This window comes from Blastomyces dermatitidis, assembly GCF_000003525.1.
Source record: "Blastomyces dermatitidis ER-3 genomic scaffold supercont1.2, whole genome shotgun sequence".
Classification (NCBI taxonomy): Eukaryota; Fungi; Ascomycota; class Eurotiomycetes; order Onygenales; family Ajellomycetaceae; genus Blastomyces; species Blastomyces dermatitidis.
Window position 1 is genome coordinate 5,803,244 of NW_025544775.1, and position 27,842 is coordinate 5,831,085.

General features: G+C 46.5%; 9 protein-coding genes across 11 annotated transcripts; 3 read left to right on the forward strand and 6 right to left on the reverse strand.

Annotated features, from left to right (window-relative positions):
• Positions 1-64: 64 nt before the first annotated feature.
• On the reverse strand, positions 65-2,864 carry BDCG_02076. Of its 2 annotated transcripts, XM_045417632.1 has the most exons (4): positions 2,023-2,864; positions 876-1,374; positions 525-811; positions 65-452 (listed from the first exon to the last, which is right to left on the reverse strand). In XM_045417632.1, the coding sequence occupies exons 1-3, from the start codon at positions 2,744-2,746 to the stop codon at positions 529-531; spliced, it is 1,506 nt and encodes a 501-aa protein (XP_045279908.1). In that variant the 5' UTR covers positions 2,747-2,864; the 3' UTR covers positions 65-452; positions 525-528. The 2 variants fall into 2 exon arrangements, with proteins under 2 accessions (XP_045279908.1, XP_045279907.1); XM_045417631.1 differs by having other exon boundaries at positions 65-811.
• A 33-nt stretch (positions 2,865-2,897) lies between these two features.
• Positions 2,898-4,906, forward strand: BDCG_02077 (mannose-6-phosphate isomerase). The gene is made up of 5 exons (XM_045417633.1): positions 2,898-3,095; positions 3,163-3,183; positions 3,255-3,346; positions 3,416-3,653; positions 3,712-4,906. The coding sequence occupies exons 1-5, from the start codon at positions 3,065-3,067 to the stop codon at positions 4,713-4,715; spliced, it is 1,386 nt and encodes a 461-aa protein (XP_045274385.1). The 5' UTR covers positions 2,898-3,064; the 3' UTR covers positions 4,716-4,906.
• Positions 4,907-4,913: 7 nt separating this feature from the next.
• Positions 4,914-7,517, forward strand: BDCG_02078 (alpha/beta hydrolase fold protein). Its single transcript, XM_045417634.1, has 4 exons — positions 4,914-5,801; positions 5,915-6,060; positions 6,152-6,735; positions 6,881-7,517. Exons 1-4 carry the CDS (start codon positions 5,596-5,598, stop codon positions 7,016-7,018), a joined length of 1,074 nt encoding a protein of 357 aa, XP_045274386.1. The 5' UTR covers positions 4,914-5,595; the 3' UTR covers positions 7,019-7,517.
• BDCG_02079 (coatomer subunit epsilon) lies at positions 5,909-8,932 on the reverse strand. Its single transcript, XM_045417635.1, has 6 exons — positions 8,726-8,932; positions 8,284-8,659; positions 8,021-8,156; positions 7,718-7,956; positions 7,142-7,622; positions 5,909-7,031 (listed from the first exon to the last, which is right to left on the reverse strand). Exons 1-5 carry the CDS (start codon positions 8,748-8,750, stop codon positions 7,514-7,516), a joined length of 885 nt encoding a protein of 294 aa, XP_045274387.1. The 5' UTR covers positions 8,751-8,932; the 3' UTR covers positions 5,909-7,031; positions 7,142-7,513.
• Positions 8,933-9,363: 431 nt separating this feature from the next.
• BDCG_02080 (uncharacterized protein) lies at positions 9,364-10,639 on the reverse strand (the record flags this gene model as incomplete). The annotated part of the gene is made up of 2 exons (XM_045417636.1): positions 9,364-9,651; positions 9,719-10,639. The coding sequence occupies 2 exons, from the start codon at positions 10,637-10,639 to the stop codon at positions 9,616-9,618; spliced, it is 957 nt and encodes a 318-aa protein (XP_045274388.1). The 3' UTR covers positions 9,364-9,615.
• A 2,229-nt stretch (positions 10,640-12,868) lies between these two features.
• Positions 12,869-14,034, reverse strand: BDCG_02081 (uncharacterized protein). Its single transcript, XM_045417637.1, has 2 exons — positions 13,426-14,034; positions 12,869-13,133 (listed from the first exon to the last, which is right to left on the reverse strand). Exons 1-2 carry the CDS (start codon positions 13,506-13,508, stop codon positions 12,983-12,985), a joined length of 234 nt encoding a protein of 77 aa, XP_045274389.1. The 5' UTR covers positions 13,509-14,034; the 3' UTR covers positions 12,869-12,982.
• A 4,045-nt stretch (positions 14,035-18,079) lies between these two features.
• On the forward strand, positions 18,080-23,561 carry BDCG_02082. 2 transcript variants are annotated; one of them, XM_045417639.1, is made up of 6 exons: positions 18,080-19,163; positions 19,244-20,796; positions 20,885-21,032; positions 21,087-21,194; positions 21,306-22,066; positions 22,137-23,561. In XM_045417639.1, the coding sequence occupies exons 2-6, from the start codon at positions 20,648-20,650 to the stop codon at positions 22,645-22,647; spliced, it is 1,677 nt and encodes a 558-aa protein (XP_045279909.1). In that variant the 5' UTR covers positions 18,080-19,163; positions 19,244-20,647; the 3' UTR covers positions 22,648-23,561. The 2 variants fall into 2 exon arrangements, with proteins under 2 accessions (XP_045279909.1, XP_045274390.1); XM_045417638.1 differs by having other exon boundaries at positions 18,083-20,796.
• Positions 23,558-25,951, reverse strand: BDCG_02083 (uncharacterized protein). The gene is made up of 3 exons (XM_045417640.1): positions 25,162-25,951; positions 25,005-25,065; positions 23,558-24,933 (listed from the first exon to the last, which is right to left on the reverse strand). The coding sequence occupies exons 1-3, from the start codon at positions 25,537-25,539 to the stop codon at positions 24,476-24,478; spliced, it is 897 nt and encodes a 298-aa protein (XP_045274391.1). The 5' UTR covers positions 25,540-25,951; the 3' UTR covers positions 23,558-24,475.
• A 780-nt stretch (positions 25,952-26,731) lies between these two features.
• BDCG_02084 (uncharacterized protein) lies at positions 26,732-27,686 on the reverse strand (the record flags this gene model as incomplete). Its single annotated transcript, XM_045417641.1, has 4 exons — positions 26,732-27,038; positions 27,110-27,175; positions 27,255-27,423; positions 27,524-27,686. The coding sequence occupies 4 exons, from the start codon at positions 27,684-27,686 to the stop codon at positions 26,732-26,734; spliced, it is 705 nt and encodes a 234-aa protein (XP_045274392.1).
• Positions 27,687-27,842: the final 156 nt, after the last annotated feature.

The following is a 27,842-nucleotide window of genomic DNA, read 5'->3' on the forward strand; positions in this document are numbered from 1 at the left end:
TCAGCGGTAAGGCCGGCGATGTCGCTTCCTTCGGCAATCGCGCCACGCCGAGCTGGAGGAACGTCACGATCTGACATTATGGGATAAACAACACTGTGATTGCTGCCAAAACAATTTCTAGGCGATAATCAAGCCAATCGTAATATAGCTTGCTGAGAGTGGAATTGTGCAGTTTCGATATTATTAACTATTACTACTTTTCGACACATCCATTCCTATCATGTAGTTGCTAAAACCGCTAATTAAATATCCCAATATTAATAATATCCAAGGGCCACAACAAAATGCTGGTCCAATCCCAGTATCCAACACCTGTCCAGAACACCAAGCTCAAAATGAGATCGTAGCAGAGCAAAATCCAAAAACCCTGTAGACGATAAAAAGTTGGAAATGTAAGAAAGAACCAAATAACCGCCACCGCCCAAGGTAAACCGTACGTACGCGTCCACGTACTACAAATATACATATCAGATAGAGTACCAATTACCGAGCGGCCGTTTTCGTATCGGAGTAATAAGACCAACCCAATTATTTCCCCGGGATGTCGAGCACAAAACGGCGGTCGACATCCATCTCCTTGTCATCTTCCTCCCCCTCAAACTTCAACCGATACACGTCCTTCTTGGAACCCATAACCTCCGCACGGTAAAACGTAGTGGTATCGGGATATCTAGCGAGGACTTGTTTTCCAACAGAAAATAATGGCAGGGAAGCGCCGACTTGGGGAATGGGAATTAATGAAGCTGCAGTGGTTTTGTAGACTGCGCCCTCCTCGCCATTTTCACTGGGCTCGGGATCTTGGACATCGTAACTGGGATGGTTGTCAATGCTAAAAGAAAATTCAGTTGTGCTGGGGACCTTCTACGTGGACTTACCGCTTCTTATGACCCTCCCCCGCTATGCTCTTGATGATGCACTGTATACCTTCTCCCTCCACCCCCTGTTGTTTCTTATTGTGTTTGAAAACAACTTCTGCTCCAACAAACAGATGCCCACTTTTCTCTGCCGCGGTACCTTTCGTGCCTTCACCTCCATCCTCACTCTTGACAGAAACTGCTTCACGGGCTTGGCTGCTTGACACGCTTGCGCTTCTATGGGTACTGTTTTTGAGCCGATTTAATTTATCGGCTATCCCCGTAGTGGGAGAATCGGAAGCTGGGGTTTCAGCTTCTGTCTTCCGTTTCCGTGGCTTGCCAGAGGAACCGGCCCGCGTCTGGGGGTCAGCTTCGGACGCTGAGCGTAGAGCGATTAGTATCTCGAGGTTTTTAATGACGTCTGCTGGCTCATCACGTAAGATAGCGCGTTCCTCTTCACTGTGCTTGTTGATTATACGCTCGTAGTTTTCCATCTGCTCAAGCTCCGCTGGTGTTGCCTCTGAAAACCGCGTCATTAGCAAATATTAAAACTCGTTCCGGAGTGGGTTCCGCCCATGCAGTCTGAAACTAGCTACTGGATTGATGATGCAGGGAGAACAAAGTAGACAACTGTACTAAAAAGGGAACACAGCTAAAGGACCGAACGGTAAATCAATAGTTCTGACAGCCTGGGAACAGGGTACAAGCCGAACCACAGGCGCAACTCAAACAGTCGAATCCTAAAACTTGGAGCAAGGACACACGGTGGAGAGAATAAGGCTAGCAAGAAGGGCTTCTCGTGATCCAAATGGAGATGGATGGGGAAACTTCCTTAAAGGGTGTACGTCTAGGAGTCCAGGATGGCTTCGTTCATACATATGATGGCTGAGTGATAAAATAATATCGTTCCTTGGTTTGATCCAAGGTGCCATCTGTTTTCGAGGAACTGAGAGATAACACAGAAGATATATATGTGATAGTGTAGAGAAGCATATTCAAGGGATTCGGGGAAGAAATTGTAACCAAAGACCCATTCTGATTCTGGGCAAAGAGTAAATCCATTTGGTATAAAGATGGCTGAGTAACAATAGCAAGAATCCTAACCCAGACATGCCGATACAGAAATAATAAAATAAAATAAAATAAGAAGGGTAAGTTATGCACTCACTTCGGCCAGCTTTTGCGATTTTATCCCTGAGCGCGGCGAGTTGGAACCCTGGGATCCTTTGTTTCTCGTTTTTCTCCGCGGCCTTGTGTATGTCTTGACGGATTCGATTCCACATTTCGATTTCCTCATTGGCAGCCGCGCCGTTGTCCCTGGTGGGAGGGCCTCTTGGTCTGTTTCGGGACATGCTGCGCTCTTCACGTTCGGACTTCAACTGAAGGGCTTTCCCCCTTTTCTCCTTGCGCTTTTGAGCTTCGGCCTTCTTTGCTGCGGCCTGTTCTTCTTTAGCCTTTCTTACTTTGGCAATATCAACAGCTTCCCACTCCGAACCAGATAATACTTGGAATTCGAAACTGCCCTCGGTTTGCCTGCGTGTGCGTACTACCGACTGAAGGTGTGTCGCGGTATATCGCGCAGAGGCAGACAAAGATGAGTTTGAGCTTATGTCAATGCCAGAGCTGCAAGGTTCTTGGCTGAGCTGGCCGTTCTTGCGATCTGGAACTCCACAGTCCGGGGTATGTATCCGAAGTGATTCCGCCGGCAAAATTAACGTTGCTGGAGTCGCTGGGGTAGCTGATATCGGCTGGTGGAGTGGCGCGGCAGGCTGATCGTCTCCTACCGCCAACGAGACATAGGGAACCGTGGAACTGATGGCTTGGAGTGAACAGCGGTTGGGTGCAGGCATGTCATCAGCCTTATTCGGCGGCTGGTAGCTTTGATTGGACATCGTCGGAAAAGTTTGTCCCAAGGTTAGGGCTTGCCGCGGTCACGGGACGCTGGGGTAGCGCCAGTTAGGTAAGCTGGGGACGGGATCACGGGATCACTGGTATGGTGTACTAGTGGACGCAACGGGTGGAGTCAAACCACGTCACTGGATTCTGAGCTGGAGTTGGAATGAAGAGCAACATTGTTTGTTGAAGACACTCAGAATAAATAGAAGAACGACGGCACCCTGTCCTACTCCCGCTTGCACTTTATAATCTATTGAATCGCAGTCGACCTCTCTTCACAGCAAGCGCAACTCTGTCACTTTCATTTCTTCAATATGCAGGTGCCCCTCTTCCGGTTGCAGTGCGGTGAGTTTGATATCGACTTTCTGCCCTCAGGTATTGCCAATTACTGACATTATTTGCCATTAACTAGGTGTTAATAGTTATGATTGGGGTACTTATGAGCTCTTTGTCTTCACCACTCTGTATTCAATTCTGCCGCTTACGTTGCTAATATCCATTTAGGGAAGATTGGCCAGGAATCTGCTGCGGCAAGATATGCTGCGGCGACTCCCGCAAGCGATCTTTCTATTCAGAATGAAAGGCCATATGCAGAGGTACTGTGGTTCTGATCTGGTCTCTTAGTACTTGAGTTGTCAGACCAACTGATAGTTTTACCTCCCTAGCTCTGGATGGGCACTCATCCTTCGCTACCTTCCAAAGAATTTGAAACCCAAAGGACCTTGCTGGACCTGGTGCAGGACAACCAGGAGTTGATGTCACAAGAAGTCAGTAGGCGATATGGAGGGCAATTACCTTTCCTCTTCAAGGTTCTTTCTATCCGGAAAGCTCTCTCAATCCAAGCACACCCAAACAAAAAGCTGGCAGCGGTGCTTCACGAAAAAGATCCGAGAAACTACCCTGGTTAGTAACTCATATGAATAACATAAAACCAGTAATATTGATTAATAGTCTTTATCAGATGATAATCATAAGCCGGAGATGACGATTGCCATCACCCCCTTTGAGGGCCTCTGTGGCTTCCGTCCCTTGACTGAAATTGTTCATTTCCTTCGTGTTTTAGAACCCCTCAGAGAGCTCGTCGGGTCGGAGGCTGCTGAGGCATTCGAAAATGCAGTGCGTGGACAAGAACTATCTGTAGATCCCAGTGCCACAGAAAGGAACAGAGCTGCTCTTAAGACCGTTTTCACAAAGTTAATGACATCTACACCAGGTGCCATCTCCGCTGCTGCAGAGAAACTTATTTCGGCCGCCAAAGCCTCTCCAGCCACATTCGCCACGTCAGAGTCCACACCCTCAACCAATCCTTCGAACCCAGATGAACTGGCAGTCGTAGTAACCCGCTTAAATGAACAGTTCCCCAACGACATTGGACTGTTCGTCTTTTTCTTCCTCAATTTCGTCAAATTATCTCCAGGCGAAGCGATGTTTCTCAAGGCAGACGATATCCATGCATACATTTCAGGAGACATCATGGAGTGCATGGCTTCATCTGACAACGTCGTTCGAGCTGGATTTACACCCAAGTTTAAAGATGTCTCCACCCTAACCGACATGCTCACCTACAACTACGCACCCATTGAGGAGCAGAAGATGGAACCCACCGAATACCCCTATATGACCATGAATACAATTGCATACTCAAGCAATTCGACATCGTTACTATATAACCCGCCCATCGAAGAGTTCGCCGTTGTTAAGACAGACCTGAAACGCCGCGGTGCTAAGGCGACCTTCGAAACTATCAATGGACCCAGCGTCCTCATCTGCACTAGTGGCCAAGGAAAGATAAGCGTAGGGTCAGCCAAGATAGAGGAAGTCAAGGAGGGTTACGTCTTTTTCGTTGGGGCGAATGCTGAGTGTGTGATCGAGAGCACGGTAGCAGAGGGAGACGAGGTGCCCTTCACTACTTTCAAGGCTTTTTGCGAACTCGACCGTTCTGAAGATATTGTCAATGGGAGGTGAAACGCATAGTTTCTTTGTCCACAGGATCTTCCATTTTGTTCTTTTTTCCTTCATATTTATTGTATCTCCGCAACGTCTTTATCCAATATCCCCCCCTGTTGTATCCTGAGCTATATGAAAACCACCTATATTCTGCTAGCTAATACAAGCTAAAAATGAGACTAAACATAAATCATCATGTTATATCCTGACTCGCTTCTAGGATTGTTTGAAGGGCACGCTTATATTTTTGCTGCTTGCTTGCTATCCGTGCAAAGGGCCAAGTCAGGATGACGTAATTTAGCCTGGCTCTCACTAACCGGGACTAGATCCATCTAATAACTAGTTAACCTAACCCAATCTCAACCTTAAAAAACATCCACCGCGGCTCTGCGGAGTAGCTCGAATTCACAGCCGAGGGACCAGCTCTGCGGAGGCTGCTGTTGCTGCTGCTACAATATAATAATGGCGGCCCGTTCACCAAACTGCGGGGGTTCATGGGCTTGGCTTGACACTCCAGATATTGTTTACCCGAGAATATAAGATCCTGACGATATGGATGATAGAAAGCGGGGACGGACACCAGCAATTGGCCCTTAATTCCTTCATATTTCGTTCTTCTCTCCTCCTAGGTTGCGATCCTGCGTGCTCTGGCCGGAGCTTGTTTTAGCTAGAACCGATAGCTTGAGAGCTTGAAATCCGACTTGCTTTGTTTCTTCTTCTATCTCTTGCCATTTGTGAGACTCGTGCCACAGAGTGCAGGACATTTACGGACCGACGAGAACCCTCGAGGGATAGCGACGGCAGACAGTTTATCGATATTCGACTGAGAGAGCTGTCTCCTTCAATATTGACTTAAGTTTTATTTAACAATCCGTTCATCTTTGCCTCTCAGATTATCATGGGTCCCGGTACTTATCCCCCCAAGCTCACTGTCGTTGAGAAGCTGGATTTGGTTTCAGCGAGCCTCTCGTTGGTTGCAAGCGCCCTCTATGCGGCCATTACTGGCATATTCCGCGGGCAGCACGGGCATAAGTATTACAAGAAGCATGTCAGTCATGCAGTGATAAAGACAGCTCTCAATCGAGTATCGACGCGGCAGCACCAGTAAGTGAATTCAAGCCTTTCCATGAGCATGAAACGCATTGACCCGTTCCCCTACAATAATGCTCTTCACATATTTCTCAATTGACAAACCACTGTTCTTTTTTTTTTTTTAGGGCGCTCAACCCTTCTACTAATCAAGTATACGAACTCTTCGCGACAAAGAGCGGGTTCACGCCGCAAACCGTGCCACTTGATCATGGCGCCCAGGGTCATTGGATCGGCAATAAAGATGCGAAGAATGTGTTGATTTACTATCATGGTATGATTACCGAGATACACGTCAAAGAGAACCCTTGTCTTGTCCTTAATTTTAGACGAAGGATATTAACCAATTCTCCTTGAATTTATAGGCGGTGGTTTTGCAGCCGCCGCTGGCCCTGCGTTTTTCCAGCTCCAGAACGACATCCTGGACCAGCTCAAAGCTGCGGGCAAAGACATTGCCATCTTCTTCATTACATACACCCTCACTCCCCACGCCGTCTACCCGACCCAACTTACGCAGGCTGTCGGGGCGCTCCGCTACATAATTGACAGAACCGGCCGTAGCCCTTCAAACGTCTTCATCGCAGGCGACTCAGCCGGCGGCAACCTCACGCTGGGCGTTCTCTCCCACCTTTCCCATCCGCACACGGCAATTGAGCCACTGGAGCTTTCTGGGCCGCTAGCCGGCGCCTTGCCTATTTCGCCGTGGGTCTCCTTCTCGCTGGACTATCCATCCGTCGAGGAGAACAAGAATAAAGACATACTTTCGGCTTCGATCCTGAAGAGATGGTCATCGTTTTACGTTGCAGATTCGGAAGCGGATAATTACATGGAGCCGCTCCGGGCACCAGCAGATTGGTGGAAGGATCTTAAGGTTAGAGATGTGTTGTTTCTAACTGGTTCGGATGAATTATTCCGTTCACCCATCGAGGAGTTTGTTGGGAAGTTCAAGGTCAGTCCTCCTTCCTTTCCGGTTTTTATCTGAAATGCAATTGCGTCTTTTTTTTTTTTTTTTTTTTGAGTCCATTGTTCTTGATATCTCCACTGCTGCAGCGTTTGTCAGTTAACATTGTACGCGCCCTGATCCCAAATTCCAGACCGCTTTTCCGAACACGACTTTCGTTGTGGGCAAGGATGAATGCCACGACGCGCCCATCGTAAATTTAATGATCGGTGATCGATCCGGAACAGAACAAGGGAAAGCATACGCTTCGTTTTTGACCTCGAAACTTTGATGGCCATAGGTTGCTGAATGGGTGGTAGGAGCGCGGTCAATTAAGCGGATAGCATGACAGAGTAATAAAGTTGCACAATGGCAACAGGCAGATAAATAGGATATGAGCTGTACATCCACATACCTAATAATTTTAATACTGCCGGTATTAATCGATGTGTTCTCCGGGGCTTTTAGTAATAATCTAGCGTATTTCCTTTTGCATTGCCCTTAAAATACAAACTCAGCAAATCTCCCGCAGCAGAAGCAATGATTCAAATCGTCAAGACATTAGAAACGCAAATTTTCGTCTGCTTTTGTTTGGTTCAAGCTTAAATTGTTCGTCTATGGTTTAAACAGCATGGACCCGGCTAACGGCTAACAACAGAAATGGAAATGGAAACAGAACTATAAACCTGAAAAAGAAGAGCGAGAGCATGTAGAGGCGGATTACCTACAAGAATGATGCTAAAATAGACGAACGTAAAGGGAATAACATAACGAAAAGACGGTTAGGCTATGAAGAAACCTTTGCTGAGTATTTTGATGCTGCAGCATCAAAAAGCGCAGATTTTTCAGCTAGGTCAGTGAGGAATGGGTGGTCTGGTTGTGCCTTTTCAAGGGATCTGGAAGGAGATGGTGTGGTTAGCTTAGTTGATACATTTTTGCAAGGTGCAGCTCGTTTTCCAAGCAGTGAAATACACTAAAAGGGGTTACTCACGAAGTAAGCTCTGTCGTATCTTTCCCGCTCAAAACTCTCAGCACAATCGAATTTGCAATCAACTGAACATCGTTAGGGTATTTCTCTAGTGCTGATTGGAGAGCGACTTCAGCCTCCGGTAGACGACCTAAGTGTAGTTCGGAAACGGCTTGGCCAACGATTGAAAGGGGCGATGATGTATTGGGGACGGAGGCAAGTTCTTCGTATACGTAGAATGCGGATTGGTATTTTTCACCCCCCTATATTTTGCCCGTGATAGTTAGAAGCAAATATCGATGCCGTTGCGGGGAATTTGAAGCATACCACTCTCAATCCCACCCAGGACTCAGCCAAATTGACGAGTAATGAATCTTGAGCCCACCGTCGAGCGGCCTGGACTTCCTTCAGGGCGAGGTCGGTGCGGTTTTGTTGGAGGTGGATTTGGACAATTAAGGCGACGCTGCGAGAGTAGGATACGAGATATTAGAGTGATATTCCAAAAATATAAAATGGGAAACATCCATTTCGGCAACAACAACAACGAGATAATGTCTCTAGTCACAAGATAGAAACAGAGATCTACTCACGCTTCAAGGTTCCCCTGGTGCTTCGACAATAGCGACAAGGCGTCCTCGCTCTTCCCTTGGGCCTGCAGCACCGTTCCTACAAGGACCTGAGCAGTCGCATTGTCCGAGTGGTTCGCTATTAGTTCCTCCACTCCCTTTAGTGCTTCAGCTTCATCCCCCGCTGCTTGTTGGGCCAGCACCTTCACAGCAACTAGATCAGGCACATCTTCGCCCTCGACATCTGCAATGACGTCTTCAGTTTGTCCCAGGGCAATTCGGGCGCGCAGTTTGAGAACACGAGTAATGAGTTTGTTTTCAGGAGAGAAGGAGGAGGTATCGAAATCGACTACTACTTGATATTGGCCCTGGTGGAAGGCATTGTGGATGTTTAGGAGCTCTGAATGGTTTACGTGTCAGCTGTGAACGACCAATGGAAATGGATTTCACGAAATAGATAGCTTACCGCCTTCAGCTGAAAATGGATCCATTGCGTTTAATTAATACAAAATCTGCTGGTGTACTTGTGCGCACGGGATAAACTGTCTTAATCTGACCGTACTGTCGGTCTTGTCGCTGTGAACACATTGGATGGTTTGATAACGCTCCGATGACCAAATTCGGGAAGGTGACGCGAGGCCAAACGTAAAATATTTAGGCAAGAACTGCCGAGTTATCCCAGCAGCCATCACAACCTCATCGCATGAGCCTCAATCGAGATTCTTGCTTCAATCTACAGGCAAGCAGGAAAGAACAACAGCATAGAACAATAGACTGCAATTGTCGACCCATTTATTGCGATTTATTATACTATGTAGGCCCCTTTACACTCCCAACGTCAGTCAACAACCAAAAAACGAACGCCATAAACCTCGAAATTTCCGATTTTTCCAATCTTTCAAATATTCAGAACACCCAAACACCAAACTTGTGCGAATTCACCTCAGATTTAAAGAATTATAAGAACAACACTTTCCAAAGCACAGCTTTATCAAGCATGCCAAGGCAATTTTTCCGTACACATGTTTTTTGATGCGTAGTGCACACTCAATCAAAGTGTCATCTTCCTCTAAAAACATGACTCTCCACCTTAAGGATTGAAGACTCGAGTGGAACTGGCTGGCTGGCTGCTCCAGAGAGAATGTTAACTAATGTCGCAGAACCACGGCCGGTGGTATCAGTTGATCTGACCACAAATTTCTTTCGCCAATCTTCCAGCTCTCATTCTAGATGGGTACCGTTTGGTTTCGACTATGCTTCGTCCTTGGCGTCGGTGAAATCAGATGCTTTTTCGTGATTATATGATCACTAAAGGCTCATATGCGAAACACTTCGGTGCGGCCTTTTTCCCTTGAATCAAGAGGATAGTCTCTTCTCGAATCCTGGGTATCTCTATATGCGGAACATTCAATGTTAGTATGTTAAACAACCTAGCCAGCGCAGTAAATCCGGGGCTTACAGACACCGTGTCTCTCATTCCTTCGCCGACGAGGCTTTCGGGATATCTTCTACTTTCACAGCATCCGCACAAACTCCGAATTGAGCCCGGTTCTCGAGCGGCTGGTTTAAAAGAGAGTCTGCCAGCTCCTGAGTTATTGTCCTGCCGCATATTATAAATTCCTGCGTGATCGTTATTGAGAACATGGGTATGACGATATGAACTGGCCCTTCTAGGGTAATTTCTCACGGAGGGGTTATGGAAGAAGGCTGGGACAGCCTTTGCCATATTGACTAGGTACTCCAAGGTACTGTCCACTTCATGCACAATAGGCGGGAAGCCCCTGCGTTCAATATCGTTTGCCATGGCTTCCAGTACAGCATCTAAAGGTGGCAGAAACCTCACCTTAGCGCAGTTTTTGCCTCTACAGAACAGAGGACCCGGTAGTGGCATTTTTTCCCTAACACTGGTGGCTCCCATCGTTCCAACAGAGTGTGGGAGGCGTCTTAACATATCGTTCAAATGTTGGATAATCCCGTTCGCCTGATACTCAAAGCTTGGGTAACCGCAATTCTTAACGTCCGTGTCGATCTGGTTGAGTACGTCGGCAAGCGGAGGCAAATGGCGTTCCGCATCGATAACAGATCTGGGATTGAATAGGACAAGATCTCGTCTGCTAAAATCGGGAGCAAAAGACGTTGCCGGCCCCTGGCTGCTTCGCCTGATTTCCGGTTCCGTAGTGGAGAGAATCCGACGACCCTGCATTGATATACAAGGAGCGTCGGGACTTTGGATCATGTTCCGGCCAGAGAATGAATAATCTCCATTACGGTGCGCGGAGTTCGCCAGTAAAGGAAGCGGGCTAGAATTTGAGGCTTTATCGTCCTTGTCCTCATTCCCTTCCGCGCTGTTCTGGCCCCCCCTCTCAATTCTTGATCCCATTTTTTCTTGCTATCTCCGGTATTAAGATTTGGAATTGCGGCAAACTGTTCCAGCGGTCGATTCAACACGTTCTGCTAGACTTTGAGGGCTAGTTGCCTTTAAAAATATGAGGGAATATCGATGCTGGCTAAATACGCAGAAGTAGATAATGTGGTACAGGATTGTTGAATACCAGGGAGAATGATCCTAAAATACGAGGAAAAAAAGGAAGTACACAAGGTGATGATGGGAATGGCGACTTCTTTTCTCCGCGTTTGTTTTCCAAAGCGCGTTTATTCCCTTGCTAACCTGGCTCCAGTGATCCTGCTTAACTTTGGTGCTTAAACTCTGAGTTCTCCAGTTCTATTCTCCCTTCCTAAACGGGAAATGCAGTTGCGAAATGACGACATATATATTCTCCATACATTTCTTTTTTGTTCTCAAGCCGGCCCGAGCGTCCTCAAATCTGGAAGGCACGACTCCTCTGTCGAGCGGCATACGAATCTGGAAAGGGACGGTCTTCTAGCTAACCTTCCCTAGCAGGCATTCCAGATATAACTACTGTTGCTTCCGTATGCCGCAGCCCCCAAGCCCAAGCTCATCGCGTGCGGGACACCTTCTCCCGTCTCGAGGCAAGAAAACTATGACGGCTACAAGTGCGCTTCCCCACACAAGCTTTCAGATTCAAGGCGCCGTTTCTTTCCAGTCCAAGTACCCCGAAGCAGGTACCGCTAAGGTCGTTGTTTCTGCTACAGAACTTCTGTTTTGATTTGAAGGTCTACGCAGATATCGTTTGTTTAGATCAAATTATGATGAGAGATGCTGGCACGGCTGCTCTGGCGGGCCATTAGTCGAGTTATTCGTTTTATCGCTGCCCATCTACTCAAACGAATATCGCACTGTGTACATGTAATGTACGTGCATATCGCAGAGAAGGAACGACCGGCAATGAGGATCGTCGATTGTTGGCAATTTTATTGGACCGTTTGAGCTACAACATATAATTTTACACTTTCCCTAGAGATACAGCAGTTCTTGGGCTTTTACTTCATATCTTACACGCCTCAACTGTCGCAACGTGAGTTTGGTGCTCCCATCAAGGCCACTAGGTACGATGAATGATATCATTTCATGTATATGGGTCTTTATCTGGCTTGGGCCGCTCGAATATAATTCGTGCCATAGTAAGCGATCTATGCAGTATTTGCGGTAGAGATGCCGAATAATTCTTGGGGGATTGGACGAACCAGGGTTGATCATTTAGTCAATATATATTTTCATATCTATGTATCGATATAAAAGCACCATTCGTTTCCATGTGCCAATAAACTGAAATATTTCTTTTCGTCGCCTCAACCACCAGGAGATGCATGTAGAGCACATGCCCCTTTTGGTTCATATTTGGGATACTTCTTTCAAAAATAGGGATCTCCAAGACAACTAAGGGATAGAGCTCACTCTTATATTCACAAGGAAAAGTATATGTGAAAACCCCGGCATGGAACTACCTGAATAAGAATTTAGTTTTTTTTCTCTTACAGGAAATTTGATAGGGCTCACGAAGTCTAAATAACCTTCGGAAAAAGTACTCGTCAAACGCAACAACATGTTAGACTTTATAGACAGGAATATAACAAAGTTATATAAAAATAGTTATATAAAAATACTCACCACGGAGTATATATCCTTGAGATATAGAGGATGCTTCTTTTAATAATTAGAATACCTACGTCTATTGTTGTGTTGAGATCAGTATGAAACCAAAAATTTCGTTGTTGACAATCGACAGGGCAGCGGCGCCAACGATTAATTTGGCAGCTCATGCAATCAATAAATGTTGAGTATTCTGTCTCTATACACTTGTTGAGAGACTGTTCTCGCTCCTAGATACATTACATGCCAAATAACTGCGAACTACATGTAGCGCAGATTATTGTAGATGTCGTCTAACCGCGCTACTCCAGCTCATGAATTAGCTACGGTATGATTGATTGTAGGCCAAGTATAGATACATATTTCACTGGAAAAGAGCTAAAGTCAAAAAATCAGCTATTAATGTATTTTCAATCCACTACTTCTTCATCTTAATATTTCTTCCAAGTCATATATTTTAAAGCTCTGAGCGGCTTGGGCCACCCACCTGCGGCATTCTCAGTGGATGAAACTTATCAGACTGATATCTTGCCCTTGAGATCCCAAAGGATATGATAGCAGACCCCAATATGCTTCAATCAGCGCGGGATTGCTTTGCTAGAGGATATTTCTATGATGGACTTACTATCAGCATGAATTGTATGAACCAGATCATCGACAGCGGGTGTGGGTGTGGGTTGTAATAGGGCAATCTTCAGCATCCAAATTATTTCAGTGGGAGAGGACAAATCCGGCATCACCTAGCAGCTCCCGGAGGTGGACAAGCTCGTAGGCGGCTTCGGAAGATGAGATATATTCAGCTTCGGTAGACAATTTTATCTGCTTGCAGCTACGCCACGCCACGGGGCCGCCTACCATATAACTATATGATCTAGTCAGTAGTCGATCGGGAACCCCAGGGGTCGTCGATGCCCATGTTACGATTCACAAGGCCGCGTTCGATGACTCCTAATATAGTAGCAACATCGGGGCACGAGACGGATCTGGTACTGACGGAGTGATTTATGTTAGCCTGAGTATTGTCACTGTTTTCCAGGTTATCACATACATAGAACAAAACTCATCGAAGGTTGGCTCTAGCATCATCGCCTAGATCGCTTCCTAAGGCTGGCACTTGTATGTACATGTACATCAGCTTTGTCAGTGTCAGATACCTTATTTTCTGACGTCTGATGATACTGGTCTTTTTGCCAGCGGTGCTTACAGCTGGAGCTGTGGACGCACTGGCCTCTCCCATAGTAGTTACACTATAATCTGTTGGTGCTAATGAGTTGTCTTATTGTATGTTCCCTAGCTATGAAGCTACACGGTGGAGGATTATGAAACCAGACGGATTGGTCTGACATGTAGATAATCACCGGGTGTTTCGATCCTTCGAGCAAACGACGGACTTATATCAGGATAGCGAAGCAGGGAGATGTCCACTGACACAATATCATCTAGAAGTAACCTCCATTCAGAGTACCCTAGCAAATTTCGTTACTAGTGAGACTTCCGCTGGCAGAGTTCAGAGGTTCTGGAGCGGAAATATGTAAAACTAAGTAACCTAACAGCTTTTGTTGTTCTTTCAATCAATGGGATTGAAACAGTCCATCTCACAGAGGCAAGTCTGTGATTAAACTTGAATGATATAGAACTCATCATTTGCACCACCCTGTCAAGAAAGAGTTCACTTAAGTAATTTCGTACTTCTAGTCAACACTCTACCCTAGTGTTTCAAAATGAAGAAAGCAGAAATTGTGTTCTTGAGTCCTTATAACATAAAGAAATTGATGAAGGACTGAATGACGGCGAATATCATTACTTCTATCCTTCATCCTTGAGTGAGAGTATGGTCTTTCCCCTGGATTCGTCATTGCTGTCATCTTGCAGGTGGAGTTAAATGTTGCCTGCAGTTCATGATAGCTTGCATGGTTTTTCTTCACCTCTTTGAAGACACACTTGCATGTAGGCAATTGTTGCAGAAATTCATTGATTGTGCAAGTGAATTCTTCTTCGTCTTGCATGATAGTGTATCTTGTTGCTGACTTTGTCCAGGTTGATGCCCATCAGGACGAGGTCGTCTACTCGAGGACCGCGGGCTCTGCATCATTTGATTATTCGAGGTCGAGCCGCCAAAAATCAGCTCACAGGGGGGGGGACTGAATTGCCTGCAGCGCCGGATAAATTTTACGAGTAGAGGTAGTTAAAGGGCAGGAGGAAGGGGTTGAATGTTGATGCATAGAATGGTTTGGCCCCTTAACTACCAGTTAGCATGGCAGTGACAGAACTCTTTCCCCCAGCCCTTGCATTGAAAATGTTTTGAGAGCAAGCGGTAACTTACACCCTTGTTGTTCCGTGATTTGAGGGTCTAGGGTTGCAACCAGGTTATAAAAGCTTGGTAATGAATATAATGCTGACGTAGTTAGTGTAACTAAGTTACTGACTGGGCTCCACCCGAGCTTCCCCCATGCCAGCTAACTAGTCAATGAGCCGAGCGTAGGAGCCCTCATATTACCCCAAGGAGAAGAAGGGTTCAATATGGAAAGAACTCCTAGAGAAACCCGTCACGACGCGATGCATTCGGCTACATATTCCATGATTGCAGCCTTGGGCATTTTTGCCTTGTTTACTTCGTACACGGTTTAACCTATCATTTCAACTGCGAAATGGTGATATCATCCCATCCGCATAATTCCTAGCCCATTTGCCATTGTAAAAGATAGAATTAGCTGAGCATGTTTTGAGCCCTATGCCCTAGCTCCATATCTCGGTGGAGTAAGTTATTAGAGAGTGTCTCAGTGCTCCATGTCAACCTGGAAATCCATATCACGGTCGGTTTTCCCCTATCTGTATTTTCCAACGGCACTTATGAAATAACAGGATCCTTGAACTTGAGCTTGGGTTAAGTGAGACAAAGAAGTGTCTGTTTAAGCTTCCTGTGGCCTGGTATGACTGACACGGAGGCAAGCTCGTCCCTGAAGGTCCTCTTGAAGATAGAGTGGCTCCATAGGTGTGGTTCCCATAACGGCCTTCAACGGGAGAAAGATGTATAAACGGCTTCAGTGACATTACCATCAGGGGATATGAAGCCATTGGCAAATGACCAGAACTTGTTTGGGTATTTCCCAACACTTGGCAGCTTGCAACTGCGCGTCAGCGGCTCCTTGCGTGTAACCACCATTACCACCCTTCCTCTCTGACCGCCGCTTGGGGTTAGTCCTTGAAAGGAGTCAGAGAGCAAGTAAGACAAAAACTAATGGTGTGACAGCTTTTGTATCCATGGCTTTTGAATGTCCTTTTGGTATTCGCGGATCTCAGGTTTCAACAATCATCCACAAGGGCATTGCTATTTTGATTCTGTCGCGCTCTCATTCTATCACAGAGGCGCGATTGATATAAATTTATGATCTCGTGGCCATCAATAAAATAATAGTCCATAGAAAATATCCGTAGCGCACCCAGGTTCAGATAACCATCATCAGCTTTGGATTAAACCAGTGGCGTACACCTGCACCTCCTGAAAAGTTAGCCGGAGGGTCTCCTATTTTACCATCGCGACTAGCTTTATGTATAGTTATAGGCCTCAGGGGGGAACAAGCTAGAACGGAGTTTTGTGAATCAACATCTACCGCCGCTCTGTGCTGGACGCCTGCGCGTTGGCCCCTAGAAAGAACACCAATAATGTCGATATTGATTGCTCGCTGCTGACACCCCTCAACAGTTGGTCAGATGAAACTGACAACCTTAAAAAATGTTCCTGTTGGAATTAGACGATTTATCCACTAGTAAAACATTTTTATATAGGGGAGGTTTGCAATGATTTCACTAGTGTGTGGCATTCGTTGAATTTTCTGTGGTAGTTATCTTGAATCAAAATCTCTTGCAGCACCTCCTGGGACAGGGTTTCAAGTCATCGGCTGTGAGAGAATTTCAAATGAATAGGGGGAGGAATCAAGACAGTGGAGCGATACCAATGCAGTTTATAAAATAGTCCAATATAGTAACAACACCAGCAGCATCAATGGTATATATATCTATACCACAGAGAGCAGTAGCTGAAGGGTTATTTCCCAGACATCTGGTTAAAAGTAGGAGTTCGAAGTGAAGAAATCATCCTAATTAAATGTTGCATCAATAAATCGAGAGTAAGTTAGTAGTCGACAATTAATAATTTTTAGAGGGAGGGAAAATATGGCCCAGTATAAAAATTCACCTCATACTTGAGATAAGAAAAATAGGATATAGATCTAAAGCAGGTAATAAAGTAAAAGTGCAGTTGGCCTGGGATGTCTCGATGTGGGTATTCATCAAGGATAAAAGGGAGGGAGGGAGATCTTAACTTCCCACACAAGTGATGCAGTGGTATCATGCTATTCTCGTGTGAGTGAAATGCACCAGCTCACATTTACTTTAAACCCAGTGGTTTCACACTGAGTTCAAGAGAAAGCTTCACTTTTTAAATCACTTGTTGGACTATGACTGTCCATGTCAGTACTATGCTTGAGGATTGAGTCATGTCATGGGAGTGATGAGTTTGGTGAACGAGCCGGAAAAGTCACAACCAAACACGACAGACCTGAAACTTGATGGTCAGCAATAGCACCGGAGTCAAGCTCATACAAGCTCATACAAAGGGACTCGTTTGGGGCTTAAAGAATTACGCCGAGAGTTTCCGCATCAGAGCCCCGGAGAAACAAGCTACTTGTTCGTCGAGGAGGCCTACCCCGGATTTTAAGGTGGAGAACCTAGCATGCCTAGCCTAACCCAAGGGAAAAGACAACTGGGGACGCCAGTGCGTAGGAGCAATGAGAACAAGGGAGCCAGACTCCCCAGTTGCTCTCAACCCCTCATCTCCACGATGCGCCGGATCCGACCCGCCTCGTGAAGTTAGTGGCAGTTAAGCAATTATCGTACCGCTTAGGGAAGAGCTTCTGACGATCCCTGGCAGGTTTCGGGCGATGTTACCCTGTCTATCCTCATGTCAAGCTGGATGCAAATTAACCAGGGCCTCGTGGCACAAAAACCATCCGAGCCTTGAGCTCTGATATTGCATCCCTGCAGCAGACCATGTTTTTCCTTGGAGAGAATAGGTTTTTGGATATCGATGCACGGGGAGAGGAAGCCCTGCTAAAATAATCGTGAGCCAATCATCCCAGAATATTCCACAACATGTGTTAAAAGTGTACATCTGTACGGAGGACTGAGTAAGTTGCAGGTTCACATGCTGCACCTGTGGTACCGGTACCACCAAGGAGAGTCACCAACGAGGTTACACAGCCCTCGTATCTGATAGTGAAAAGAGGAAAAACTGTCAAACAGTTATTTTTGGTTTTTGAAGTCAATAATCGCTCTCAAAAGACGCTGGCTCTGAGATGAGATGAGGCGGGGCGCCGTCGACTCCGAGACGCCAAGTACTCCAATGAAGGACTTCAGCAGATGCCAAACAAGACCAGGCCACTGGGGCAAAATTGGAATCATCGCTCGCGAACCAGGGATTAGGTTAACTAAAATAACTCCCTGCCATCAAAGGCCATTGTTTGTGCATAATTCTGCACAGTAAGTACTCCGTAATTGTTCAGGAACTGATCAGTGGCCGCATGTCTGAAAGCTCGTATTTTCAAGATAAAAATAGCGAAACTGATCGCGTCGGACTGTAGCGCAGAAGTGAAGCTCTTCGGAGCCATTATTAACTATAGTAGTTAGTTAGGCTTTGTCGTCGTATGATTATAATTTAGCGTTTGTACTTTATGATCACGTGATATCAATACACTTCAGGCATTTCATCAGACTCAACCCTTGGTTTGTGTATTAATTCGGTGCTCATAATGATGTCAACATGCCAAATTGAGCAAGAATGGATATTAACCGTCGCTCTAACTTGAGCAAGCTGATTACTGCTTTGGGATACATGCATCGCCCGTGCTTGTGTTATGAGGATGTGAAAGAGCTTCCTCTAAGGGGTCAAGCAGCTACTTAGGGATTCTCTCTGTCCATTGGAATTAGGGCTGAACCTTGTAGCATCTGGAGGCATCGATCAGCCATCGCCTTACGGAATTTCGTACAGTTTTCCACTGTCAACTTCAGCATGTCACCAAAAAGGCGCACCACGGCGCACTTAACAGGTTCTCTCAGAATGCATTCCCAATATCTTGACTATTCCACCACAAAATGGATCGGTATCTCGGGCACTGCTGATAGCCTTGGCCAAATATACACGAGTTAGACGCACATCCTCTAACGCTCAGGGCAACATTTTAACAGACCAGGTCAACATGGATATCTGACATCCAGCAAATCAGAGCGAGAAGTGTTACCCATTAGGCCAATGAGCCTCTAGTTTCGCGACTCATGCACAGCCGGGGTAACAATATCGCTTCGTATCCAAACCCCTCGTTTCACTCGGCAAAATTACGGCACCACCGATACCAGGACAGGCATTCAGGGCATGTTTCGTTCCGGTTCCGGGACGCGAAAGATTTCAGATATCAAAAATCATGATGTATACAATGGACTCATGCTCCATGTCCGAAGATGGGGTCCGACACTTTCTTGCTGCCAAGACCGCCAAGTGGGCCAACCAATGCGTCCTCAATATCGGCAACCAAGCCTTCTGAAAAGCTTCGCTTCGAAAACAACGAAACGCGCATGCAGCTAGCGGATCCTTACCGTTGCTTTGTTGAAACCAAGATATGGTTGATGACACCACTACTTCTGAACGGGGATTCGACAATGTTCTGCTCTGTGGTTGGATCAATAACGGTGCGTGCGCGATTCCGCGGACCAGAACCTGAACGAAACACATGATAAATCAATCAACTCCAGAATCTTTCTCTCTTGAGAAACTGAGAGGGTTCAAGAGAAATAACTACACATCATCGGGCTACATTTTATCTCCAAGTTACTATTTTCCGTAGGTTCCCTAGTTTCCCTAATAGTCTAGCACGACGTAGAACTCTACTAAATGATATTTCACTTTCCTAACAACGCAAGGGCCGTACCAAACGTAGCAAGAGAAAATCATCATTGTCGCGATTGGTTCCTGCTGTCATTATCGGAAACAGGCACGGTTGTCGTTTTGATATCAGAGATGATAGCGTAACTGCCTAGAGTGTAACACACTTCATTCAACCTTAAACCGCAAGGAGAAAACATAGGTCGACAACTGCAATGACACAAGTACTTAGACGACGCTCACAGCTGGCACAAGGAATTATTGACAAGCTTCCAGAGGAGTGCGTTTGTGGCTATCAGCGATACACCTGAAAACCCTTGCGCTATGCCTTGTCAAACCGCACATCCATCTATTCGTTGTCGGTTATGAAGTTACCGCCTTGATTTCAGAAATGGCTTCGTTTCTAGATATGATCGGCTGCTCCCCGGAGATCGTTCACTCTCATTCGTCAGCCGCACTTGGGCAAATAGGCTGAGAGGTACAGACAATGACCGCAGGCCCAAGCCCCCAAAATCTTTCCCCGATACAGAGACAAATACAGGGACGCGAAAATATGGATGTTACATACTTCCGACTTCTGCCCTTTCCCGACCAAAGCTAATTGACCATTCGGAGAAACGGAAAGTAAGAGATCGGTCTAGGAGAACTCTAGAACTAGGAAGCAAGGACAGAAAGAAAAAAAATAAACAGATATTTGCAATTTTGGCCATGGTAATTATCATTGCTCGCATCAACAAAATGACAAGACGAGAAGAAGTATCCAATAGGAAACATTCACATGCTCCCAGTCGCCAATATCGCCCTCATTGGTACCCCGTATCTCAAGGGTAAATATTTGGTGATCTATGTCTATCCTCGTTGGCCTGCAGCAAGTACCCCAAAACGAGGTGAGGCCAATCAGGTTGGAAGGAACAGGGGCAATGCAAAAAGTTATAATTGTCCCGCAACAATCCAGAACTGTAATTGCACAAAGCTTAAGATCACTGGTGTTGTCTTATTTCCAGCCCAAGTCAAGGTTGGTTGCTGCTTGATGTGGCTAGGGGCTACCCCAAAAAGGTCCGCATTTTTTGCTTGTCTGATATGACAGGCCTGGAAAGGTGCTAGTACATCTGGGGTACTCCCCACAGCTTCGATGCAATCGAATAAGCAGGGTCCTTGTGTCGTCAAAGAGGGAGGACAATGTTGCATGTCGGCTGAGCCCTCCCAACTCACTCGCTGCGGACCTATTTGAACTCTCCCGTCTCCCTGTTTTCCTTTTTGCCCCAGTTCACTTCCGAACTGATGATGGTCCCTCGTTCAGTTCCTTAAAAATTCTGCCCTAGAAAGCGAACGCAAACGGACCGAGCCTGGCGAGTGTGAAACGTCCCCCAAGCTAACCTTCAAACCATTGCGACACTCCTTTTTGTTACGCTGGGCGATTTTACCCACAATCGCAGCCCGCCATGTCGAAAGCGGAGGTAACAGAAGGAGGAGCTCCTCCTTATGGTGAGGTCACAAAGGAAATGGATGCCAAGAAGCTGCAGTTCAATGAAGCTGCTGGCCTCTACGGCGATGCTGAAACTGCTGAACGCTATGGTTATGTCACTCGTGGGTGAGTTGTTCTCATTTAAAAGTTCATCGCAAGTATATAAGACTCAAAAGATAGCCTAGTTGGAATAACCTGCTGACAAACCTTACAGACTGAAATCTCGACACATTCAGTTTATTGCCCTGGGAGGATCTATCGGTACAGGCCTTTTCTTGGGGATTGGTCGAGCTCACACCCAGGGCGGTCCCCTCAGTATTCTGCTCGGTTACACCTTCACTGGCGTCGCAATCTTCGGAATGGTAAGTAAAGCTTGTTACACATCTAGATGGGTTGTGTCTGACAGTGGATCACAGATGATGTCTCTCGGGGAAATGGCGACTTGGCTTCCTCTTCCTGGTGCTATTCCTCACTTCTGCGGACGGTATGTTGATGAAGCTATGGGATTCGCTGTCGGCTGGAATGTAAGTGCCCTAGTTTAATCTATTCGGGGAATAAAAAGAGAAAATAAAAGAAAAAAGAATGGGGCGGAGGGACAGATTGTAAACATCGCAGGTGCTGATTCGCGTGAATAGACCTGGTACCAATGCGCAATTACTGTCTGTGTCGAGATTGCTGCCGCTGCCCTTCTTATTGAATACTGGCCAGGCGCAGAAGGCATAAACGTCGGGGCATGGATCGCCCTAGTCTGGGTTCTCATTATGTTCTTGAACGTCTTTGCCGTAGCGATCTATGGTGAGGCAGAGTTCATCTTTGCCAGTATCAAGATTATCACCATTGTCGGTCTTCTCATCCTGTCGCTTATTATTGATCTCGGCGGCGGACCTGATGGGGACCGTCGAGGCTTCCGTTACTGGAAAAATCCCGGCGCGATGAGAGAGTATGTTGCCACCGGCGATAAAGGGCGCTTCCTTGGATTTTTCTCGACGCTTGTGAACGCTGCATTCTCTTTCGGTGGTGTGGAAATGGTCGCTTCTGCGGCCGGGGAGGCAGCAAACCCTCGACGAAACATTCCCAAGGCCGTACGAAGAGTCTTCTGGCGTATCATTACCTTCTATATCCTGGGATCCCTGGCTATCGGAATGCTGGTTCCTTACGACGATGAGAATCTGTTGAATGCTCAAAACTCAGATAAATCGAGCACTGCTGCCGCCTCCCCATGGGTTATCGCCATTAATCGTGCCAGCATCCCAGTCCTCCCTTCCATCATCAATGCTGTCATTTTAACATCCGCCTCCTCATCGGGCAATGCATTCTTGTATACCGGTAGTCGCTACCTCTATGCGTTGGCCCAGAACGGCCAAGCACCGAAATTCCTTCTCAAATGCACTAAATTGTGAGGGGACATTTGAACATCCGTAAAGTTGACTGTTTGTTGGGTGTTGCTAACCTTTATTGCCATATAGGGGTGTGCCGATTTACAGTGTTTTACTCACCGGATCTGTCGGGCTACTCACGTTCATGTCCACCAGCACCGGCGCCAACGATGTATTCCTCTGGTTCCAAAATCTGACCACAATCGCCTCGTTGTTCACCTGGTGTTCCATCTGTATCGCCTGCATTAAATTCCACCACGCAGTCGAAGCGCAGGGCGTTGATCGAAGTACAATGGCTTTCCGTGCCCCCTTCCAACCATATCCCGCATACTTCGCGCTCGCTTTCTTCGTTATTATTATCGTTTTCAATGGCTTCGATGCCTTTGCCCCCAAGTTCGAGTTCCAGAACTTCTTCACAGCATACGTTGGCATACCAATCTATTTCGGACTGTATCTATTCTGGAGAATCTTTAAAAAGACTAAGTTCGTCGACCCCGCGGAGGCGGATATTTGGTCAGGAAAAGCTGCTCTTGATGCTGTTGAGTGGCCCGCAGATAACCCGCGCAACACTATCGAGAAGATATGGTACTGGATTGCATAGATAGGGAATAAAGTGATTTGTGGAGGAAAACCCCCAGCAAGTCATTGTTCTTTTATTCCTGAATGTAGACGGGACATAGTTTATGCACCCATCATGCCTTTGCCGGCAAATCCCGTACTCAGGGGTGCATATTGACTCTTAATCTCCGCATATACTCATGTATATCTAATGCATTCCGCCTCCTTTGTTCGTCTTTCCCTTTCTCCATCCTCTTTCTAATTCAGTCAGCATTATCTTTTTAAGCACTCTGTCAGTGTATATATCCCATACCTTGTTTGAACCACCCATGTCCAACCACAAAGAATGATTCAATTCATCTCGTCCCATATGTACTATCTGATATTCCCAGCCCCTCATCTTCCGGGTGCGAGTTAAATCGACGTGGGATTCCCGGGTTGTACCATCCGAAGACAGGAAAGGAATATACATGTGCCATCCTCAAATAGGGACGCAAGATGCTTTCGACAACCATTCCTCATACCCAACTGGTGTGGCCAATGTTAATTGAGCATCCCATTGGAACCCCCGAACGATTTTCACGCAGGACGTAGATAAGAAGGCGAGGCTAGTGTCCCTTTGTAGGGTATAGTAGCTGCTAAAACAGAGAACGAGAGTCGATGATGTTTACTCTGTTATCAGATTGTCCTGGAAGGTTGCTGGAAAAGCGAGCAGGCAAAAGGGAAGGGAAAGTAAGGCGAAACGAGCGCCCTCCAACAATGATCTATATATATATATGCCGAGATTCCGTATAAAAACATGCGCTACAGGCCTGCGGCGGGGTCATACGTATTTGTCTCTTTAGTCCAAACTAGCGAGATCCACTGATCCCAACTGCTTTTTCCCTTGGCTTCCAGATCGGAACTTTCTTCTCAGAGATGTGTTTAGTTGATTAGAAATCTATGCTTTAAATTAAGTCTTCTACGGATGAGAACTTTTTTAAAAAAACAAAAGTTGACCTCCTCTCTCCGCCGTGGGGGTTATGAGACAACCCCTTAGGGCGTAGACGCTGGTCTTTTTAAGAATTCTCCGCTATCATGATTGGATTTAGGTTCAGAAGCTGAGGCCTTCTCATTTTTTCCCGTCTGACTTGAAACCTCTACTGACAATCAATTCGGAAATTCGGCTCGATGCGAGACTGGTGACCTGGGCGGAATATTCGTTGAGCGCTTCACCTACGCGGAACAGCGCGAAGTGAGGGATTGAAAGAGCGCTACGACAATTACAGTATGACTTGCACCGCGAAGTTATGCTGTATCAATCCGAGGTGTGAAGAGACTTTTTCATCTTCCTTGGAAACAGACGGAAAAGGAGACACATTAAATCTCAAGTAGTATATTGGAACGTAAAAGATTTATATCCATGAAACAGCTTCCGGGAAGGTACCAGTCGCCTGCTGCCGACGAGAGAGGATATGGGGATCGATACACTGGACCATGAATGTATGAACGGAACAGAATATGGACATCAGCGGCCAAGGAAAGAGAACTAAATCGAAAGGGCAAAGGAAATATTAGGACATGACCCGCCCCCTGTTCCATCTTAGGATGAAAAAGAGAAGTAAATGCACTGTACTTGTGAGAAATGGGCCCTCCTTAGAGGCTTGCCCAACCATCTTCCACGGGGTATATGCCAAAGAATACACATTGCAGAGATAGAAACGAAAAGGTAGAAAAGAAAACAAATCTGAAGAAAACGAAACTGAACCAGCAAACTCCATTCCCAGTTCCTGAACGCCATGCATGCTCCATACCACAATGTATATCATCTTGTCATCGCACTCGTAACGAAATCTGAGAAATCCCAAACCGAGCTGTGGGAAAAATACGAATTAATCCGCACCGGGAGGGAGATCCTTGAGAATTTCCCACCCATACTCTTCCTCCGGCTTCTCAGGCTCCATGCCCAAAGCATTGCGGTACGCACGAACCTCATTCTGTAAACCGGATATAATCCGAATGGGGACCTCTTCCTCCTCGCAGCGAAGCCGGTATGCGGTACGGATCATCTCGGAGCATCGCATTGCTTTGGCGTGCCAATTATCTCTGTCCAGGCGGCTCTCAAGGTGGGCGTCGCGCTCGGCCTGGAGGAGGTTGTTGTAGTGACGTTTCTGGGCGAGGTAGTGCATGTTATTGTTTTGGCAGTAGTGACGGATCTGCTCCACCATGATGCCGACGGCGGTTTCATATTCCCCAATCAGCTTGGTGTTTTCGACCTGTTCCCGCTTGAGGGCTTCAACGAGGGATTTTTCTCGTGCGAGCGAACGTTCGAGTTCTGCGATTCTGGCGGCTGTTTGGATTGATGGTTGATTGGTTAGATATATGGCAGTTGTAGTCGCGTTAATTATAAGAATAACCTACCTGTTACCTCTCCGTTGACCTGTTGCAGAGTTGGACTTGCACCCTCGGTCGCAGCACGTTTCTAGAAAAGAAAAAAAGCGAGGAATGATTAGTTTTAAATTGGTTCTCTTTGTGTCGCTGACGCCAACAAACTCATTGCAAGGGCAGAGACACCCACCATAATTTCTTCCGCGCTGTCAATAATGCCCTTCGTCATGTCGCGGTTATTCTTCAATACATCGCTGAGCTCCAGAACCATTTCGTAAAGATGATTGAGATCCATCTGGTGTCCGGCATTGACTGGCATTCCAACATGCATCGGGCCCATGGCCCCATTCTGAGTGGAGGGGGTGCCCGGACTTGGGCTCTGACGAGACATGCCCGCCATAATGGGGCCAGGCGAATTGAAGCTGTTGCCGTTATTATTGATATTGTTGGGATCGTAGAAGTGGGCGAAGGGGCCTGTACCGGCAGCAGAATTGGTTTTGTGAGAAGGGGGCTGGCCTGTGGTGCTGGGGCTGCTGGAGCTGCTGGTGATGTTGCTGGCCATTGACATGCTTGCAGAAGAAAACGCGAGATTAAGCTCCGTTAGCTCGTCGTCCTCGTCGGCGGCGTCGGGCGCTTTGTCCGCTGCTCCAGTTGCACCTCTGGGTGGAATGCCCAACACCTCAGCGCGAAACCGGACCAGGTCCTGTCCGGACACTAGCGACCGGGCTCGACGGTGTCGAGGGACAAACGCTTCTTGGCGATCAACCGACGTATTGGAGATTTCGACAGCACACGCGGCGCTGTCTCCTCTCTGTCTATTTGTTCTTGTTGTTCTAGTAGTTAGCGATTAATGGGCTTTTCGTGAATCGGCTATTATCCAGTTTATATTTTTTAACTTGACAACTTGGGGGAACTTGAGCCGCAGTTCAAGATTCCAAGCTCTATTTATTTGAGTGGCTGCTGACTAACCTGCGTTCTCGGCACTGTGATTCCTCCATGTCAACAATCACTGAGAGGGAAGAGCCTATATAACTAGAGGTTGTTCTTGGGTTGTGAGTAGTTGTTGAGGATAGATGTCAGGCAGTTAACAAGAATATCACTGAATATCACAGAAATAGAGGTGAAAAGGATTGAGGAATTGTTTACAACAGTGAGTTGGTATAGAGGCATGGCCCATGGCGACAATCTATGAGATCACCAGCCATTTCAGTGCAATAACAAAGACAGGATTCAACTTCACTTCTCTTTACTATTATTAGAGTGCGCTTTGAAAGAAATATATGACTCCCCTCTAAACAGACATACAAGTACACTCCCATTGAAGTCTGAGAGCTGTCCTGCAAGTTTAGTATAACTCCAGGCGACCCAAAATCGAAGGCCGCACATAATAATACCCTCTGTACATGTACTTACTGTAAATGAACCTGTCTATCCAGCATCGAATCCATCCATCTGCGACAATCCCACGACACAAACTTGAATGGGGATGTAGTGTTTGCTGCAATCTCACCGCCATACAGCGTGGAGAGCTAATCTTGTCCCCAAGATACGGTCGATGAAATAGGCTTGATCTGCCAGCCACTTGAACCTTAATTCAAGCAAACATTCTCGACTTCTCGCCAGCCGCAATATGGTTGTAAAATTCTTTCTCCATCCTTTCCCAATAATGAATGGTCCGTCATTGCAAAATTGAACTCGTATGATTTGAGCTTCGGAGTGCCCTCCCGCCGCCCCAAAACCCCCATTTGAAAGAAATCATGTCAAGTCATATCCAACACAGATGAAAGCTTTGTCTCAGGGTCATCCATCGGCTGGGAATTCCCTTCAAGCTCAACATTCCTACCCGCCCTACTAACCCGACTTGTAACCTTCGCAACAAGCATTCTCATCCTATCAATCTCCTGGCCCAGCGGACTATCTCTGGTAACCAGGTTTGGCTGGATGTTCATTTGAGGATCCTTGAACGGCTCCAAAAGTTCTGCAAGCTGTTTATACTGCGCAAGCCGTTCTTGCTGCTTTTTGCGCTGGTTGTCCAGTTCTAAAAGGCGCTGGTACAATTGTTCGTATCTGTCCACAAGGCTCCGTTAGGGATAATATGTAGATATTATGTTATGCGCGGAGGGTTGCTGATATCGAACCTGAGTTTATCGTCCTCATCAATGTCGGCATCTTCTCTCCATTGTTTTGGGAGTCGAGCGATACTCCTGTACTCTTGTCAGTTTTGGCGACATCCACCCCAATGGCATCCCTCATGGACATATGCTAGCAAGTTAAAGTCCACACCTCGAATTTGTCAAATCAGTACCCTTTTCTACGACAAGTCCTTGCGATACGTCCCCACCAGTCTCTGGATCAATTGAGTTCCAATAGAGACTTTCGATTTGCCGGGCAACGTGGTGGATAGCTTGCGACGGGAAGACTGCGCGGGTATGTTTTTTCAAGACAGCGTTTACTTACGATGCCAAAAATTAGCTGATTGGAAGAAAATACAAGGAAAATAAAATAAAATATGCCCCAAACCTGTTTCAGAGGGTGTACAGGATAAGTCATACATTTCTGCAATACGTCCTCTACCGTCTTATTGGGGATGTCATCTTCGCAAACAGGACCATAGTCGCGCCAGTCCTCGGATGGTGTGAGAGCTGCAGATAGAATGCGGATTTGATTTCTGACGAAGGATGATTTTATCTCTGTGATTGTTTTCGTGGAATCCATTTCTTATACGCGCAAAGGCAGCGGCAAAAGTATTGTTTCTAGTATTTATATGGAGATTCTATGCTTGATGCCTGTGCAATTGATATTGGGCGATGTCGATGGATAACTTTACACGTGACTAACCTGGCCTCCAATCTGATAAGATAAGCAGTTCGG

Coding starts and splice junctions, on each gene's coding strand:
- BDCG_02081 (XM_045417637.1), bottom strand. CDS start 13,508: ATGGGAGAGGCCAGTGCGTCCACAGCTCCAGCTGTAAGCACCGCTGGC. Junction 13,134..13,425: donor ATCAGACGTCAGAAAATAAG/GTATCTGACACT, acceptor TAGATCATATAG/TTATATGGTAGGCGGCCCCG.
- BDCG_02076 (XM_045417632.1), bottom strand. CDS start 2,746: ATGTCCAATCAAAGCTACCAGCCGCCGAATAAGGCTGATGACATGCCT. Junction 1,375..2,022: donor AATCGCAAAAGCTGGCCGAA/GTGAGTGCATAA, acceptor CGCGGTTTTCAG/AGGCAACACCAGCGGAGCTT. Junction 812..875: donor GGGGAGGGTCATAAGAAGCG/GTAAGTCCACGT, acceptor CAACCATCCCAG/TTACGATGTCCAAGATCCCG.
- BDCG_02083 (XM_045417640.1), bottom strand. CDS start 25,539: ATGTCAATGGCCAGCAACATCACCAGCAGCTCCAGCAGCCCCAGCACC. Junction 25,066..25,161: donor ACAGCGCGGAAGAAATTATG/GTGGGTGTCTCT, acceptor TTTCTTTTCTAG/AAACGTGCTGCGACCGAGGG. Junction 24,934..25,004: donor GGTCAACGGAGAGGTAACAG/GTAGGTTATTCT, acceptor CAATCCAAACAG/CCGCCAGAATCGCAGAACTC.
- BDCG_02082 (XM_045417639.1), top strand. CDS start 20,648: ATGTCGAAAGCGGAGGTAACAGAAGGAGGAGCTCCTCCTTATGGTGAG. Junction 21,195..21,305: donor GATTCGCTGTCGGCTGGAAT/GTAAGTGCCCTA, acceptor TCGCGTGAATAG/ACCTGGTACCAATGCGCAAT. Junction 22,067..22,136: donor CTTCTCAAATGCACTAAATT/GTGAGGGGACAT, acceptor ATTGCCATATAG/GGGTGTGCCGATTTACAGTG.
- BDCG_02077 (XM_045417633.1), top strand. CDS start 3,065: ATGCAGGTGCCCCTCTTCCGGTTGCAGTGCG. Junction 3,096..3,162: donor CCTCTTCCGGTTGCAGTGCG/GTGAGTTTGATA, acceptor GCCATTAACTAG/GTGTTAATAGTTATGATTGG. Junction 3,184..3,254: donor TGTTAATAGTTATGATTGGG/GTACTTATGAGC, acceptor ATATCCATTTAG/GGAAGATTGGCCAGGAATCT.
- BDCG_02079 (XM_045417635.1), bottom strand. CDS start 8,750: ATGGATCCATTTTCAGCTGAAGGCG. Junction 8,157..8,283: donor CACCAGGGGAACCTTGAAGC/GTGAGTAGATCT, acceptor CTACTCTCGCAG/CGTCGCCTTAATTGTCCAAA. Junction 7,957..8,020: donor CCTGGGTGGGATTGAGAGTG/GTATGCTTCAAA, acceptor GGCAAAATATAG/GGGGGTGAAAAATACCAATC.
- BDCG_02078 (XM_045417634.1), top strand. CDS start 5,596: ATGGGTCCCGGTACTTATCCCCCCAAGCTCACTGTCGTTGAGAAGCTG. Junction 6,061..6,151: donor TGTGTTGATTTACTATCATG/GTATGATTACCG, acceptor TTGAATTTATAG/GCGGTGGTTTTGCAGCCGCC. Junction 6,736..6,880: donor AGTTTGTTGGGAAGTTCAAG/GTCAGTCCTCCT, acceptor CCCAAATTCCAG/ACCGCTTTTCCGAACACGAC.